Source organism: Physeter macrocephalus, chromosome 16, assembly GCF_002837175.3.
Source record: "Physeter macrocephalus isolate SW-GA chromosome 16, ASM283717v5, whole genome shotgun sequence".
In the NCBI taxonomy this organism is placed as follows: Eukaryota; Metazoa; Chordata; class Mammalia; order Artiodactyla; family Physeteridae; genus Physeter; species Physeter macrocephalus.
Genome location: NC_041229.1, coordinates 103,285,463 through 103,302,678, shown reverse-complemented (window position 1 = coordinate 103,302,678; position 17,216 = coordinate 103,285,463). Strand labels below are relative to the sequence as shown.

At 37.0% G+C, this 17,216-nt stretch overlaps 1 protein-coding gene and 1 long non-coding RNA gene across 2 annotated transcripts in view; one reads left to right on the top strand and one right to left on the bottom strand.

Annotated features, from left to right (window-relative positions):
• The window catches only part of TOP6BL (TOP6B like initiator of meiotic double strand breaks), a 99,926-nt gene that overhangs the window by 40,577 nt on the left and 42,133 nt on the right, over window positions 1-17,216 (bottom strand). Inside the window, exons 4-6 of the mRNA XM_055091496.1 lie at window positions 8,822-8,931; window positions 1,979-2,062; window positions 739-794 (exon numbers count right to left, since the gene is read on the bottom strand). Of these exons, the coding sequence (XP_054947471.1) occupies window positions 739-794; window positions 1,979-2,062; window positions 8,822-8,931 (250 nt within the window). The remainder of the gene's footprint in view (window positions 1-738; window positions 795-1,978; window positions 2,063-8,821; window positions 8,932-17,216) is intronic.
• The window catches only part of LOC114487982 (uncharacterized), a 21,528-nt gene continuing 6,369 nt past the window's right edge, over window positions 2,058-17,216 (top strand). The window contains exons 1-2 of the long non-coding RNA XR_008619587.1: window positions 2,058-3,637; window positions 7,354-7,477. This is a non-coding gene — a long non-coding RNA (uncharacterized lncRNA). The remainder of the gene's footprint in view (window positions 3,638-7,353; window positions 7,478-17,216) is intronic.

Below are 17,216 nucleotides of genomic sequence, written 5' to 3'. Positions count from 1 at the left end.
TATCTCAAAGATTCTAAAACCAATCTCTGCCTCTTACAAATTTTGGCCCATGAGTACCAACCCCAGAGATCACTGAAATTTAGTAACCAATTACCCAAGGGGAAAATGTCTATTTTTAAGTTTTCTCATTCTGGTGAAAGGGAAAGTCATGATTTAATCTACTTACTCATTAAAAACTAATCTAGAGGGCTTCCCTGGTGGCACAGTGGTTGGGAGTCCTCCTGCCAATGCAGGGGACACGGGTTCGAGCCCTGGTCCAGGAAGATCCCACATGCCACGGAGCAACTAGGCCTGTGCGCCACAACTACTGAGCCTGAGCTCCAGAGCCCACGAGCCACAACTACTGAGCTCGTGTGCCACAACTACTGAAGCCCAGGTGCCTAGAGCCCGTGCTCCTCAACAAGAGAATCCACTGCAATGAGAAGCCTGCGCACCGCAACGAAGAGATCCCCCACTCGCCACAACTAGAGAAAGCCTGCGTGCAGCAACAAAGACCCAATGCAGCCAAAAGTAAAATAAATAAATTTATTAAAAAAAGAACTAATCTAGAATAAGAAAATGTGGGGGGCGGGGTCTCAGAAAATTAGTTTCAAAGTGACTTCGGGGGCTTCCCTGGTGAAAAAAAAAGTGACTTCGAGTCAAGAAATCAAACTGTGAACCCACTGGAAATAGGACAATAATGACTGAGAAAAATTGTAGAGCCACTGCATAAACTTAAGCCATGGATTAAGGACTTACCCAAAGATCTCCGTGGAGAGGATTCCATTCACCTTTACACTAAAATTAAATCTAATCTGCAAAATAAATGGGGTGTGATATTTAACATGAACCAGAATAGGGATTAAAAATTTCCATACTCAATTCCTAAAGGAGAAGATATTCTTTGTATCACCTTTTTTTTCCATTGCACTTTCCCTAAACATACTTAACACCTGTCTGTGTTCAAATTCTGCACCTTAAATACATTGAGTTCTACATTACAATTCCAAGTAGTCACAAATTTTAAGGAAATACTACGCTTTTGTCCTCTGCTGTTCTCCTAATGTATCTCTTCTCCCCTTCTTAAATGAATTATCAATTTTTCTCTCTATTGTCTCCATTGTTTTCATATATGGACTATTCCATGCTTTTTTTCTTTCTTTTTTCTTCCCCTATTCCCATCTCTATGTCCTCCTTCCAATTTACTTCACTGTTCTAATTATTTTATACTTTCAACCTCTATTTTTCTTTCTATATAATATAATGGGTAATAAGGAACTCTAGAGCCAGACTGCCTCATTTCAAATCCTGGCCCTGCAAGTGATTTAACCTCTGTACCATATTTCCTTGGCTATAAAATGGGAATGATGATGATAAAACCTACTTCACAAGGGGTGTTGGCAGGGTTGAATGAGTGAGTACATGGAGAGCACTTGGAAGAATGACTGGCAAACAATTAAGTACTGAATCCTGCTTAAGACAGAAAAAGTAGGAAACGTGCAAGAAAAAAAGGGGAAGTTATATAGCATACTTAATTGTGTGCAACTTTATGAACATATCAAACTACAGGTAATAATAAAAATTTTAGCTTTCCAGAGTTCAAAGTATTTTACCAAAATTTCCTTAGTTGCTCTAATAGTCACTTTAGAAAAAAAGGAGATAATCAGCAAAGTTTATCATCCAGGTTTAAAAGAAAAATGAAGCACAAGAAGAGGGAAACGACGTATCCAAAGTGATACAATAAAACAGTAAGGCAGTGAAAATAAGAACCCAAAAGAAAGTTCTCTCTATATGCAAGGCCTTTCAACTATGTCACATGACCAACATCAAGCCTGCCTTAGGGATACAGGAACCAAATCAATTCAATATTAAAACTTTTAATCATTGTAATTAAAAGAAAGAGGACCAATCAGATCCTTCCATGCCCTACAGAGTAGAGGTCTTTTAAAAACGTATGACTTAAACAAGAGAATCGTTATTGTGCAAAAGAACAGCTTACCTTGGGGAGCACAGTGATGACTTTGCGTAAAAAATTCTTTATAACCAGGCTATCTGTCATCAAAGTTCTGGGCTTTTCATGAACCTGTAACAACATAACAAAAACATCCACCGCACATACACAAACCCAAGAGCACAAGTGAATTAAATTATGGTATTTCTTCTTATAAAAGTAACTACATCTCAGAAAGCTTTTCAGACATCCAAGGCGAAACATCTTTGGGTCTGAAAACTGAACATCAAAGGTAATCTAATAGCCATCACTTCTTGGGCTAAGGTACCTATTTCATGGAACTTCAGGAGACATGAACAAATACCGGAGTAAAACCCACAATCTCAAAACCACCTTTTGGAACAAATTTAAAAGTAATTTAGATTGGAGCTGAGAAGAGTAACTCTATCTTTACTATTCTAATGTAGGTCAATCTGTATTAAGAATCTGAGTGGAGTCAAAGGAGCAGGCACTAAAAAGAACCTATTTTTAAACCTTAATTCATTCATCTAAACATTTATATTTAAGGAAAAGCTGTAAAGCAGAAAGCTCAAAAGTCAGAAGACCTATGTTCTAATACTGGCTCTATAAAAATTACTTCAGTAATCATGAAAAAAAATCACTTAACTTCTCTGGACCTTATTTCCTAATCTGCAAAACAGGCATAAAAAACTTAGCCTTGGGCTTCCCATGTGGCGCAGTGGTTGAGAGTCCGCCTGCCGATGCAGGGGACATGGGTTCATGCCCCAGTCCGAGAAGATCCCACATGCTGCGGAGCGGCTGGGCCCGTGAGCCATGGCCGCTGAGCCTGTGCGTCCGGAGCCTGTGCTCCGCAATGGGAGACACCACAACAGTGAGAGGCCCGCGTACCGCAAACAAACAAACAAACAAACAAAAAAAAACTTAGCCTTTCAACCTCACAAAACTGTTTTAAGGACCAAAGAATAATCTGAAAATATGTTAAACTTGGTAACAATAATAGATACCACTTGATGAATGCCTGCTATGTGGCAAGCAATGTGCAGGTGCTATATCTACAACAATCCTCAAGTCAGGTATTACAATCCCCTCTTTATATATTAAAAAAAATGAGGCTCAGAATTCCCTGGAGGTCCAGGGGTTAGGACTCCGAGCTTTCACTGCCAAGGGCGCATGTTCAATCCCTGGCCGGGGAAATAAGATCCCTTCAGGCCCTGCAAGCCCTGCAGCATGGCAAAAAAAAAAAAAAAAAAATGAGGCTCAGAGAAGTTATGCAACTTGCCTAAGATGTTCAGTAATAGAGCCAGAATTTGACCCTAAGTCTATATAACAACAATTGTCCATGCTCTTTCCAATATACCCTGATACCTCCATACAAATATAATAAGATTTATCATTTAATGAGGGCTTTCTCTATTCCAGGAATGGTACTAAATGTTTTACTTATATTACCTCATTTATCCCTCACAGAAACCCTATTAGGTACATATAACCTACATTTTATGGGTTAAAAAAAATGAATTTCAAAGAGGTTAAACAACTTTGCCAAGGTGTGCCTGATCTGGCTCCAAAGCTTTAGTATTAACCACTTTCCTATACTATATTTAATATAGTGTCCGAAGACCGAAGTTAAAATGCGTCTCCGAAAAAATGGAGAAGTCAATGAAGAAGAAATAGAGTCAGAAATCAGTAAGTTCTTTTTCTTTTCTTTTTTAAATAAATTTATTTATATAATTTTTTATTTTTGGCTGTGTTGGGTCTTCACTGCTGCGCGCGGGCTTTCTCTAGTTGCAGCGAGCGGGGGCTACTCATCATTGTGGTGCGCGGGCTTCTTATTGCGGTGGCTTCTCTTGTTGAGGAGCACGGGCTCTAGGTGCGCAGGCTCAGTAGTTGTGGTGCACGGGCTTAGCTGCTTTGCGGCATGTGGGATCTTCCCAGATCAGGGTTCAAACCCGTGTCCCCTGCACTGGCAGGCGGATTCTTAACCACTGCACCAGCAGGGAAGTCCAACCAATAAGTTATTAGTGGCTCAGAAAATACAGAGCCATGTACTAGGTGTATATTAAAGGAGAAAAAAGGTCCCAGACCCCAAAATCTCATAACACAATAAAGAAGAAACATGTAAATATCTAATACAGAAGAATAAACTATTATAATACTTTTTATAAGTACACTGAAAAAGAGATCAAGAACTGTGCAATGGCAGCCCCAGCTGACATCTGCCTGCAACTTTATGGGAGACCCTGAACCAAAATTTAGCACCCCAATTCCTGACCTACAGAAATTGTGAGACATAATAAATGATTATTGTCGTTTAAAAAAAAAAAGAACTGTGCAATGGGTGGGGATAATTAGAAAAGCTATTATAAAAATATTTGAAAGTATTAGAAAAATGGATGGGGATTATTAAAAAATTCTGGAAACAAATCTAGGATTATTCTCACTTGCAAACAGCAGTAATTAAACAGTAATTGCAGCATACATACCATAGTCACATCGTTTTTTAAAAATTTTTTATTATAAAATGTTCAAATAGTAGAAAAGCAATGGTCTCTTTAAAGCATTTCCTATACTTAACACTTCCAAAACAACTTCTTGGAACAGTTTCAAACTTTTGTAACTTTAGTGATTATAGGGTTATCACAGAAAGGGCTTAATTATATCTCGCAGTAAGGCAACCAAGTAAGTGAAAGTTCCTTGAGCAGCTACCAGAGAGGGTCTACAATTAGTAAGGATGGGAACTACCATTTACTGAACACCTGCTACATGCCAAGCAGTTTATATACAAGTAGGAAATACCCCCACTTTATGGATGAGGATAATGACTAAATAAGCGAATTAACTTGTCCAAGGTCACACATAGCTAATTAAGTGGCAGAACTGGGATTCAAACCTAGATCTGACTCCAGAAGCCCACATTTCACTATGAAATGCTGCCTCTCCAAGAATGTTCATTTTCTGTACACATAGCTATCTGAATCAGATACTACGCAATCTATCATTATTTTTTATGGAGCCTGATGGGCAATGCTTACACATGACTACTGAATATGTATGTGTATTTATTCACTGATAAAACACTTAATGTCGCTTATCATGTGATTAGGCTTACAGAGATAAATAAAACAATCTCTGAATTTGAAGAGTTTACACTTAAGTAGAAAAGAAAGACAAAATAAATAATTTATATGACAATGTGAAGAAGCTTTATGATTTAAACATGTAAGAGATGCTAAAGAAATACACAAGAACGATTGGCACCTAATCCAGACTGAGAAGATAAAGTGACATAATGTCAGGTCAGCGGAGGATACTTAACACAAAGCAAATAGCTCCTTTTAAGATCCACTCATAAATTACTGAGAGAGAGAGAAAGACAGAGAGAAAGAGAGAGAGAAAGAGAGAAAGAAAGAAAGAAAGAAAGAGAGAGAAAGAAAAAGAAAGAAAGAAAGAATGAAAGAAAGAAAGAGAAAGAAAGGAAGGAAGAAAGAAAGAAAGAAAGAAAGAAGGAAAGAAAGAAAGACACTACAGTCTTTTACAGCCTTTTACAGTTGGGTGTTAGAAACCCAGTACCCCAGGCCTGACATACCTTCAGAAGCAGTGAATTTACTTACGTGTTGTTAGGAAAAAACATGTGCTGCCAGCCCTGGGCAGCAGAAACTACTATTGAATCACATGTTTCAGCCTTTAAATACAAGTCTAATCATATGATAGAATATGGGAGCTGTTTTATATTTTCAAACATGAACTTATGCAGTTATGGGCTCTATATGACTTTCTAAAAGAAAGTCAGTGTCTCTGTCTCTCTCTCTCTTTGCTTAAATAGGTAAGTAGACAGATGATAGATAATTGAGAAATAGAGAAATACAAAGATAGATAGATAGGTTTGTATGTATATATGTATATCTCTACCCATTTTATCATTTTGTATCATGGCAAAAATAAATACAAAAATGGATAAATCCGTCAAGAAGATCTTGCAAAATCAAATTGTTTTTGGAAGGACATGTCATCCAGCCTAATGGACTCCAAGATGCAGGACTGACTGAGCATAAACACAAAACCAGCATCTCTCTTAAATGAAGTTTTCCTCAGTCTTCCCTGGAATTAGCTCTCCTCATATGCCCAAAGCAGTGGATCATTTATTACTGCTTTTTCATGGAGGTCTCCATTCACTAGCCTTTGCTATAAATGTTGCCACTTGACTCTTCTTCCCAGTTGAGATATACATGTATGATGAAATCTTTCACAACCTCCCCTTTTTCTCTTCTCATTCTCTTCATTCAAAAATCTTTTAAATAGGGACTTCCCTGGTGGCACAGTGGTTAAGAATCCGCCTGCCAATGCAGGGGACACGGATCCAGCCCTGGTCCGGGAAGATTCCACATACCACGGAGCAACTAAGCCCGTGCGCCACAACTACTGAGCCTGCGCTCTAGAGCCTGTGAGCCACAACTACTGAGCCCGAAAACCACAACTACTGAAGCCCGTGCGCCTAGAGCCCATGCTCTGCAACAAGAGAAGCCAATGCAATGAGAAGCCTGTGCACTGCAACAAAGAGTAGCCCCCGCTCCAGCAACTAGAGAAAGCCCACACGCAGCAACGAAGACCCAAAGCAGCCAAAACTAAATAATAAATAAATATATTTATTTTAAAAATATTTTAAATAGCTGCACAGTATCAGAGACAATGAGATGTAATAGAGGAAATACTTTCAGGGAATCCTTGTTCCTCTTAGGTTATACTACTCTTATCTCTCCCCACCTAAGGTTATACTACTCTTACCTCTCCCCACCTATCACCAACTGATTACTGGGCACTAAGCTCACAGTTCTCCCCTGTACTCTGTCCTGCCATCATCTTGGCTGACTTCCACATACAAACAGATGTCTAAGCAACAATTTGGTCTCATAATTCTCTGACCTCCTCAACTGCAACGACCTTGACCTCCACTCATTTCCAGCCACCTACTTCCAGGGCCATAGATTGTAACTGTATTGTTCTGGAAGGCTTAAACTAAAATGTCCCACTCTTATGTGAAAAAATATGCGCCAAGATGTTAATAGTGGCTACCCTGATTAAGTCAATTATCTGTACTCTAAATGCACACTTTGATTTTCCTGAGGGAAACACTGCTCTTGCAATAAGGAAAAACAAAAAACAAAACAAAAAAAGAAAGAAACTTTATCACTCTGATGATAAATTTTTGTTCTTTCAAGTCTCTGAACTTCTTATACCCAGAAAATCTGTTTTTTAGTCTCATCAAAGACCTCTAGACCTTGACAACTTCCCATTGGGTTAGGTACCCTTCCTCTTGGCTACCTCAGCATCAGTGCTTACCTCTATCATGATATATATTACACTGCATTGTAATTATTTGTTTACTTATCTATCTTTTCCTTTAGATTCCAAGTTCCTTGGGATCAAGTAACATGTCTTGGGACTCTGTCTAGCACAGTGAAGCTGTCGTGAACAAACACAGGTTTCTGAGTGGATGAATGAATATTGAAACAGCACTGATCAATATGAGTAAGACTTTGATTCAGATTCTAATTCTGTCCTTAACTTTGGTATGACCTTGGGAAAGTCAGTCAAATTCTCTGAATTTCAGTTTTCTTGTATCTGTAAAATGGGGTGATGATAATCCTTGTCCTATCCATTTCATAGAGCTGTCAGGAGGCTTAAATAATATATATGTTAGGTATAAGAATTACCATTGTTTGTTCAGACTGGCTAAAACACATAATTTCCTTTTCTAGAACTGCTTTCCTTGGCTCACTGAAATCAGCTTTTTTATTGCTACTTGACATTAATAGTTTTAGAGCTGACTAACCATTAATTGCTCCAGATTGTTTACCCTTCGTTCCCCTAAACAAGATATGGCACGGCCACGGATACCTTTTGTCCCGATACCATACTCATTTCCTTTTAGAAGAAGGATATAATTGTTCCACCATGGAGAAAGGCCTCCCAAGTGCTTTTTGGGAGAATGTTTAAAGTACTCTAATTCTTTGTCTCCACCAGTTCAAAGGAAGGCAAGATAGGGGATCAGAGAATTGTTAAAGGGAATGGAGAACTCAATTGTCACTCTCATAAATCTGGGCTACAAATAAATCAATAAAGATCTTTAAACCAACCTAATAAAAATGTATCTAAATAGGATCTGCACTGGGAATCCATTTTTATTTTCTTTTTCAGGAGATCCAAATCCAAATAATGGTTTATTTCAGTGGTTCTCAAATTTACCTGCATATTAGGAATCATCTGGGATTTTAAAAATATTCCAAAGCCCAGGCCACACCTCTTACGGACTGGACTCTGTCCCCCAAAATTCATCTGTTGCAGCCCTAGCCTCCATGTGACTATATCTGGAGACAGGGCCTTAAGGATGTCATTAAGGTTAAATGAGGTCATAAGTGGGGAGGGCGCCCTAATCTGATAGGACTGGTGTCCTTGTAAGAAGAGGAGAAGACACCAGAAGGCTCTCTCTCCACATACATACAGAGGAAAGGTCATGTGAACAGTGACAAGATATCTTGATCTTGGACTTCTAGCCTCCAGAAGTATGAGAAAATAAGTTTCTGTTGTTTATGCCACCCAATCTGTGGTATTTTTTTTTTAATGGCAGCCTAAGCAGACTAATCCAGCACCCTAGACCAATTAAATCACAACCTCTTGAAGTGGGACACAAACATCATTATTTTGAAAGCTCCCAAGTGATTTAAAATCGGCACATGGAAGTTTGAGGACCAATGCCTTATTTCATGTCAACTTTGAACTATAACGGACCTAGGCTTTTCTTTCCTGTTATTACATTTGTAGGAAAATAAGAATCAAAACATCATTAACTTATAGAACCACAGCAAAACTTGCCTCAAAAATCATCTGGAAGGGTGTTACCCCTGACACGTCCTGAGAATAGCTGGCTTCCTCTGAAGTCCAGCTCAGCTCTGCAGAGCGTCCAGGCAGTATAGACTGTATTCCTGTGTGAGAAGAGATGGTGACAGAATAGAACAGGAAGTTTGCATAAGCACCAGAGTTTCTGAAGTTATTAAACTGATGAGCCAAGAAGTCTCTTCCCTGATGAAAAGATTATCTGCAAAATTTTAAATATGACTGGAGATGGCTATGCATCAGCAAATTGCTTAAACATTTAGAATTACTTTATGGGGATAAGACATTTAATCACATGTTTTCAATTTTACACAAATTGAAAATTTTCTAAATCAATTTGTATTTTCACTTAATTTCCACAAGGTCATATCCAATGCCACAAATCTTCAGAGTTGATAGCTCTAACTGATATTTTTATATTTTTTAATAAATCAATTCATTATTTAATAACACAAATCCAGTAAGTAAGCTACTTTAGAACTTAAAACAGAAAAATTCAAGAATGACCCTCTCAGGCATTTACCTAATGCCTAATGCCTTTTTTTACCCAAGAAAAGCAAACTCTTGCTAATTTAATTGTCAATTAACCACGTCGTACATTTACATATGTTGATTCAGAACTCTTTACACAAAGCATCAGTGAGTCCTGGATCATCAACAAATAGAACCTCAAAGTATGCACCATCCTTCTTTCTTTCTGTACCCTGGCACTAATATTATAAAGGGAAAACACCCCAAATCTCCCATTTTATAAAATGCCATCCCTTATTTCCCCTCTATAGTAGTATTATAATGGAGAACTAAATATGAATAAAAATGTATATCTCAGTCTCTGAACATTCTACCTTATAAATGAGGTTGACAATGTCGATATTATACAAGAATTCAACTTAAAAATTTTAGTAACAATAACATATATCCTAAAATAATAGCACAACGTGCTTCTAAAACATTCATACCATATATCTAATAAAGCTTTAACCATCTCAAAGAAGATCAAGTTCTAGCTATCAATCTTAATGGGTAATATTTTTCTTGCCATTAGTTTGTTTTTCAAATATAATTTAGTCACAAAGCTTGAGATAATATGGCAGCAAGGTTATGCTACACTGAAGTTTAATGAAGTTGGCACTAAACCAGGATGACTTACATGAATCTTCAGTTTTACCACTGACTGACTTTCTGACCTAGGGTGACCCCCTTTTTTCTGTGATTCAATTACCTTTCTGTGAAATAAGAAAAAATTGTTCCTCAATCCTATAAAGTAGTAATACAGTGAAAAATAGGGAAAACATGTAGATACGTGAGTAAAAGGTTTGTCAATAACTTGGAATTCTCTAGAAATCTTAATAATGATTTTTTTTTAATGAGTAGTTATTTGGGGGAAATTAATTTCAATTCACTCACTCCATACACCAAAAATAAATAAATAAATAAATCCAGATGGACTGACTAAAGTTAAACGTGAAAAGGTAAAGCAACAGAACTAAATAAAAAGCCTTCTGTTTCAAGATAAGTCAAGCATATGTTGAAATTTCATCTTCCCATTCAAACACATAAAATGATAAAACAAGTATTTTTATTTATTTTTATTTTTTATTTTATTTTATTTTTTTTTGCGGTATGCGGGCCTCTCACTGTCGTGGCCTCTCCCGTTGCGGAGCGCAGGCTCCGGACGCGCAGGCTCACCGGCCATGGCTCACGGGCCCAGCCGCTCCGCGGCACGTGAGATCCTCCCGGAACGGGGCACGAACCCGCGTCCCCTGCATCGGCAGGCGGACTCCCAACCACTGCGCCACCAGGGAAGCCCCAAAACAAGTATTTTTTAATTTTAATAAAACATAGTCATAGAGACTTCCCTGGTGGTCCAGTGGTTAAGACTCCACGTTTCCAATGGAGGAGGTGCGGGTTTGATCCCTGGTCGGGGAACTAGGATCCCACATGCTGCATGGCACAGCCAAATAAATAAATAAATGAATGAATAAAAATTAAAACAAAACAAAACATAGTCATAGTGAGAAAAAAAGAAAAGAGAAATCTTTATAGACCAGAAATAGAGAGGTATTCTTCCCTAATCTTCAGAAAGGAAAAAGAGAGAGAGAATCCACAATCGTAAGTAAGGACCAAAGATGCCCCATGTTTGAGGCATGGAATGGAAAAGAAAAATGGAGCTAATATTGCAACACCAACAGGTTTAAGAGCAAGAGCCACAGAGGCCACACATAGGAGGTATAAGCAAGTGACCAAAACATGAACAAAAGCCAAAGGTATGCCACCTGCCTACCTGAGGGTTGGTTAAAAGCCAAGTGATGCTACTAGCAGCATCAGTGATGCAGGATGAGGGCCTCAGAGCCATGTAATATAAGTACGGATGAGACTCAGAACTATATATTCTATTAAGATACAAGAGCCTTTCATCTTTCCACTCAAGCAAAGTTTAATCCAAGATACGTGCCCTGCAGATTAGGGCTCAGCAACCCAGAGAACCTCCTACTGGAAGGCTGTCAATGCAGGATGTGTTCAGGACAAAAGGGTCATGGACAATTAGCTCTTAACTAAAAATTACCAACCAATGAAGACCAATACCATGAAAAATAGGACACATATCAACCAACAAAATGTATACCTGAGGAAATAGAGTTAATAAAACATCTGAAAATAACTTTAAAAATAAGTGCTCTGTATTTTATACCCTCAAATATAAAAAGAAGCCATGAAACAAGAATACACTGCCATCAATTAAACAGAAAGTAACAGCCAAAAACTCTATTAGAAATCTTAGAAATTGAAGATACAGTGTTTGAAATGAAAACCCTATGGATGGTAGATTAGACACTGTAAAAGAGCATATTTAAAAGAAAAGGTAGTACTTGAATGTCCATAGAAGCATGATTCATAGTAGGAAAAAGTGGAAACAACCCAAATGTCCAACAAATGATGAACAGATTAACAAAATATGGAATATTATTCAGCCACAGAAAGAAATGAAGTACTGTTACATGCTACATACTAACATAAATGAATCTTGGAAACATTATGCTTAGTGAAAGAAGCCAGACACCAAAGGCCACATAGTGTATTATTTTGTTTATATGAAATGTCTAGAACAGGCAAATCCATAAAGACAGAAAGTAGATTAGTGTTTGCCAAAGGACAGGGGGTAGGGGTAAGGGGAGTGACTGCTAATGGGTACAGGGTTTCTTTTGTGGGTGATGAAAATGTAATGTTATAAATAGTGATCATAGTTATATAACTTTGTGAATATACCTAAAACCACTGAATTATACGCTTTAAAATGGTATATTTTATGACATGTGAATTATATATCAATTAAAAGAAGGAAAAGATAAAAGACATTAAGAACAGATTTCTAAAAGACAAAAACACTAAAAAAATTAAAATTAAAAAAATTCAGAATAAAGAATGACTGAGCCACACAGCTAAACACATCACAATAAAACCCAGAATAACAAGGATAAAGAGAAAACCCTAAAAGCTACAAAAAAGAATCAAATTAGCCAAAAGAAACATGAGTTAGACTTCTCATCAACAATGCTAGATGCCAGAGTATAACTGAGTACTATCTTCAAAGAGCTGAAGAAAATTCACTTTGACTCTGGACTTTTAAGAGAATCAAACTACCATTAAAGAATGAGAAACTTCATATGTTTATATTCCTTAAGCCCTTGCTGAAAGAACTACTAAATAAATGATCATTGAAAATGAGTTTACATTTGCACCTTTTTGCTGAGATGGGGTGGAGATAAGGGGGAAGAATGATATAATATCAATATCAAACTACTTATTGACATAGCTCTTCAACTGTTAAAGAAAAAGTAGATAGAAAAATTTCAATCTTGTGGCAATGTGAACATACATCAAAACCATATATTGGGACTTCTCCTTCTTGCAGTGATGAAATAACTGGTACCAAATAAGCCCTCCCACCAAAAACTACTATAAAACTGGATAAAATATACTAGGCAATTGTGATCCTTGAGAGAAGGGAAACTCATGACATGACACCTATGAATGCCCTGGATGTCTGCCTGGGGAAATTTTCCTGCCCATGGAGGACAGAGCTGGAGCCCAAGGAGAGCACAGTGGTTCCATTAAGCTGAGGAGACAGTGAATAGAGCTCAGGGTTGTGAAAGTACCTGAAATCTGCAAGGCAGGGCACTGGAGAGGAGGGAGCTGTGCAGAAGTGGGTACCGAAAGTCTGTATGGAAGCTCCCCACGAGCCCTTGGCCAAGGGATGGGCTATGCATACAGAGGTGAGACTATATAAGATTTCCCAGAAAGCAGTTGCAGTGGAGTTGAAAATGGAACAAGAAATTAGTGGTGAAGCAATGGTGGGAAATGTTGGCCTTCAGGCCCAGCCAGAATGGAGAGAACTTGATAAAACTGATGGTGTCCAGTTGAGATGGCAAAAAGGTAATATTTTAGTAGTAAAAAACACATTCAAGAAGAAGGTCTGATCCACCCTAAAAAAGCCTAAAACCAAGTCTCAACAAGATTCACAGAGAAGATACAGTTGGAGGTTGAGTGGTATCAAGTTGGAGGGGTTTGAAAATGACTTGGCTTTCTATAGATCTACCCTTTAAAATGTATTTTAAAAGCCTACACAAGGTTAAGGTGATTAGCTTGCTAGAACTGCCTGCTAGAACAAAAATCAACACTCTTCAGAGGTAGATCAGAATATAGAATAGATCACATTACCCAGTAGAAAATAAATATTTAATAAACATGCAAAGAAAAAGGAAAATATAACTCATACAAAAAAGCAATCAAAAAAACCAAGCCTGTTACAGTGTTACATTTAGGAAAGGTTTTAAAGCATATATTACAAATATGTTCAAAGGCTTAAATGGTGGTTTAAATGAGTGAACTGATAGGGAATACCAGCAGAGAAATATGTACACTGTTAAAAAAAAAAAAAAGAACCAAATGGAAATTCTGTAACTAAAAAGTTCAATAACTGAAATTAAGAATTCACTCGATAGGTTTAATAGTAGATGACAGAATAATAATATTGAGATGACAGGAAAGTCAGTGAAATTATTGAAGGCAAAGAACAAAAATTATCCAATCTGGAAAGCAGAGAAAAAAGGGCTGAAGAAAAATGAATAGAATCTTAGAAAACTTCAGGACAATATCAACTAGTCAAAAATATGTATAATGGGAGTCCCAGAAGGAAAAGACAGTGAGAATGGGACAGGAAAAATATGAAATCATGGACAAAATTTTCTAAAATTTGATGAAAAATAATAAGATGTGAAAAGCTCAGCAAACCTCAGTACAGGATAAATAAAAAGAAAATCACACATAGGCACGTAATGGTCAAAATAACAACAAAAAAAGAAGATAAAGAGACTATCTTGAAAGAAGGTAGAGGAAAAGCACATATTACATATAGAGGAACTATAATATGAATTACAGCTGACTTCTGAGAAACAATGGAGGCCAGAAAACAATGAATGACATCTTTAAAATGCTGAAAGGAAAAAACTATCAAACTAGAATTTCAAATCCAGTGAAATATCCTTTTAAAATGAGGGTAAGACAAAGACATTTTTAGGTAAACAAAAGATGTTGTTGCTAGAAGACCTGCACTACAAGAAATGCTAAGGATGTTCTTTAGGCTTAATATGGAAACCCAGATATACAGGAAGAAATGAAGCATCAGAAATAATAAATAAGTAGATAAATATAAAATACTATTTTTTTCTTCTTGCATTTTTCTTAAAATACAACTAACAGTTTAAACAAAAATAATAACATTGTAAAGCACGAATTATAACACCTAAAAATATTCAAAATAGTATTAAATTATAACACCCCCCAAATATAATAAATATCCACAAGTTCATCCTCATATAAATAATTGAATTAAAGGTGAAGAAGGGGCAGGTCTTCCTTACAGATAAATTCCAATAAATAAATGTAGAAGGAATGAGGATGTATTAAATCATGATAACACCACAGTAATAATTGCTCCAGGCAAGACCCACCAATGCTAAATTAGTAGATGAAAGTTTAAGAAGAAATAGGATGCTTGCATAATCTTATTGTATTTCCTCAAAATATTTAAAAATTACAAAGAGTAACTCTACTTGGAAAAACCTGACAGATAACACCTTAATCCAGTGATCAAGGTTAATATTACCAACCATAAGACATATCAACATCTTCAATTCCTTGATATGATGCACTGAAAAGGACACATCATCTCTGTGGTATTCTTTCTGGCCATGTATAACCTCAACCTAATGTAAGAAAACATCAAACAAGTTCACATTGAAGGACATCCTACAAAATACCTGACAAGTACACTTCAAAAATGTCAAGGTTATGAAAGAAAAAGAAAGACTGAGGAACTATCACAGATGGAAAGTGATCAGTAACACATGACAACTAAATGCAAAGTGAGATCCTGGAAATGGATCCAGGAATCGAAAAAGAACATGAGTACAAAAACTGATAAAATCTTAAGTCTGTAGTTTAGTTAGTAGTATTTTACCAATGTTAATTTCTTAGTTTTGATAATTGTACTACAGTTATTTAAAATATTAACTGCAGAGGAATCTGGGTGAACAGTATATAAGAACTCTGTGTACTGTTTTTACAACTCTTCTATAAATCAAAAATTATTTTCAAATTAAAAATGTAAATACTCTGCAAAAGGATGAAACTAGACCACTATCCTACACCATACACAAAAATTAACTCAAAATAGATTAAAAACTTGACTATAAGACCTGAAACCATAAAACTCCTAGAAGAAAACATAAGTGGTAACCTCCTTGACATGGGGTTTGACGATGATATTTTTAACTTGACACTGAAAGTAAAGGAAACAAAAGTAAAAATAAATAAGTGGAACCTACATCAAACTAAAAAGCTTCTTCACAGCAAAGGAAACCATCAACAAAATGAAAAGGAAGAAAAAATCTGCAAATCGTATATCTGATAAGGAGCTAATAACCAAAAAATATAAAGAAATCATACAACTGAATAGCAAACAAACAACCCAATTAAAAAATAGGCAGAGGATCTAAATAGACATTTTCCAAAAAAAGGCATACAGATGACGGACAGGTACATGAAAAAATGCTCAACATCACTAATCATCAGGGAGATGCAAATCAAAACCACAATGAGATACCACCTCACACCTGTTAAAATGGTCATTAAAAACTTAGAAGCAACAAACAATCCTGGTACCCAGAATGTGTTCTCTAAATACCAGTGCTCACTAAAAAAGAGAAATGGCTGATTCTGGGCTTAAAGTAGAACTGTACCAGATGAAATAGGTATCTTGTTGGGCCAGAAAGCAAGGAAGTTATCAAAGGCCAATGAGATTATGTCAAAGGATTTAGTTATAAAACAAATAAGTCACGGAAGTATAATGTACAGCACGGCAACTACCTTTTTTGTACCACATATTTGAAAGTTGCTAAGGGTAGATCTCAAGAGTTCTCAACAAGAAAAAAATTGTAAGTATATATGATGACAGATGTTAACTAGACTTATTGTGGTGATCATTTTGAAATATATACAAATATTGAATCATTATGTTGTATACCTGAAACTAATATAATGTTATATTTCAATTATACCTCAACTTTTAAAAATTTCAGACTTAACCTATGTAGAATCTGCATGTATGAAGATTGCCAATTATCAAGTATGCCAAGGGGAGATTCTTTGTAACAACGCTGATCATAAGTAGTTTAATCTATTTCCAATGATATACATAAGCTAAAAGAAGAAAAAAATTTTTATATTGGTTCAAGATGGTGGAGTAGAAGGACGTGCGCTCAGCCCCTCTTGCAAGAGCACAAGAATCACAACTAACTGCTGAACAATCATTGACGGGAAGACACTGAAACTAACCAAAAAAGATACCCACATCCAAAGACAAAGGAGAAGCCACAATGAGACAGTAGGAGGGGCGCAATCACAATAAAATCAAATCCCATAACTGCTGGGTGTGTGACTCACAAACTGGAGAACACTTATACCACAGAAGTCCACACACTGGAGTGAAGTTTCTGAGCCCACGTCAGGCTTCCCAACCTGGGGGTCCGGCAACGGGAGGAGGAATTCCTAAAGAATCAGACTCTGAAGGCTAGCAGGGTTTGATTGCAGGACTTCAACAGGACTGGGGGAAAAAGAGACTCCACTCTTGGAGGGCACACACAAAGTAGTGTGCGCATCGGGACCCAGGGAAAGGAGCAGTGACCCCATAGGAGACTGAACCAGACCTACCTGCTGGTGTTGGAGGGTCTCCTGCAGAGGCGGGGGGTGGCTGTGGCTCACTGTGAGGACAAGGACACTGGCAGCACAAGTTCTGGGAAGTACTCCTTGGTGT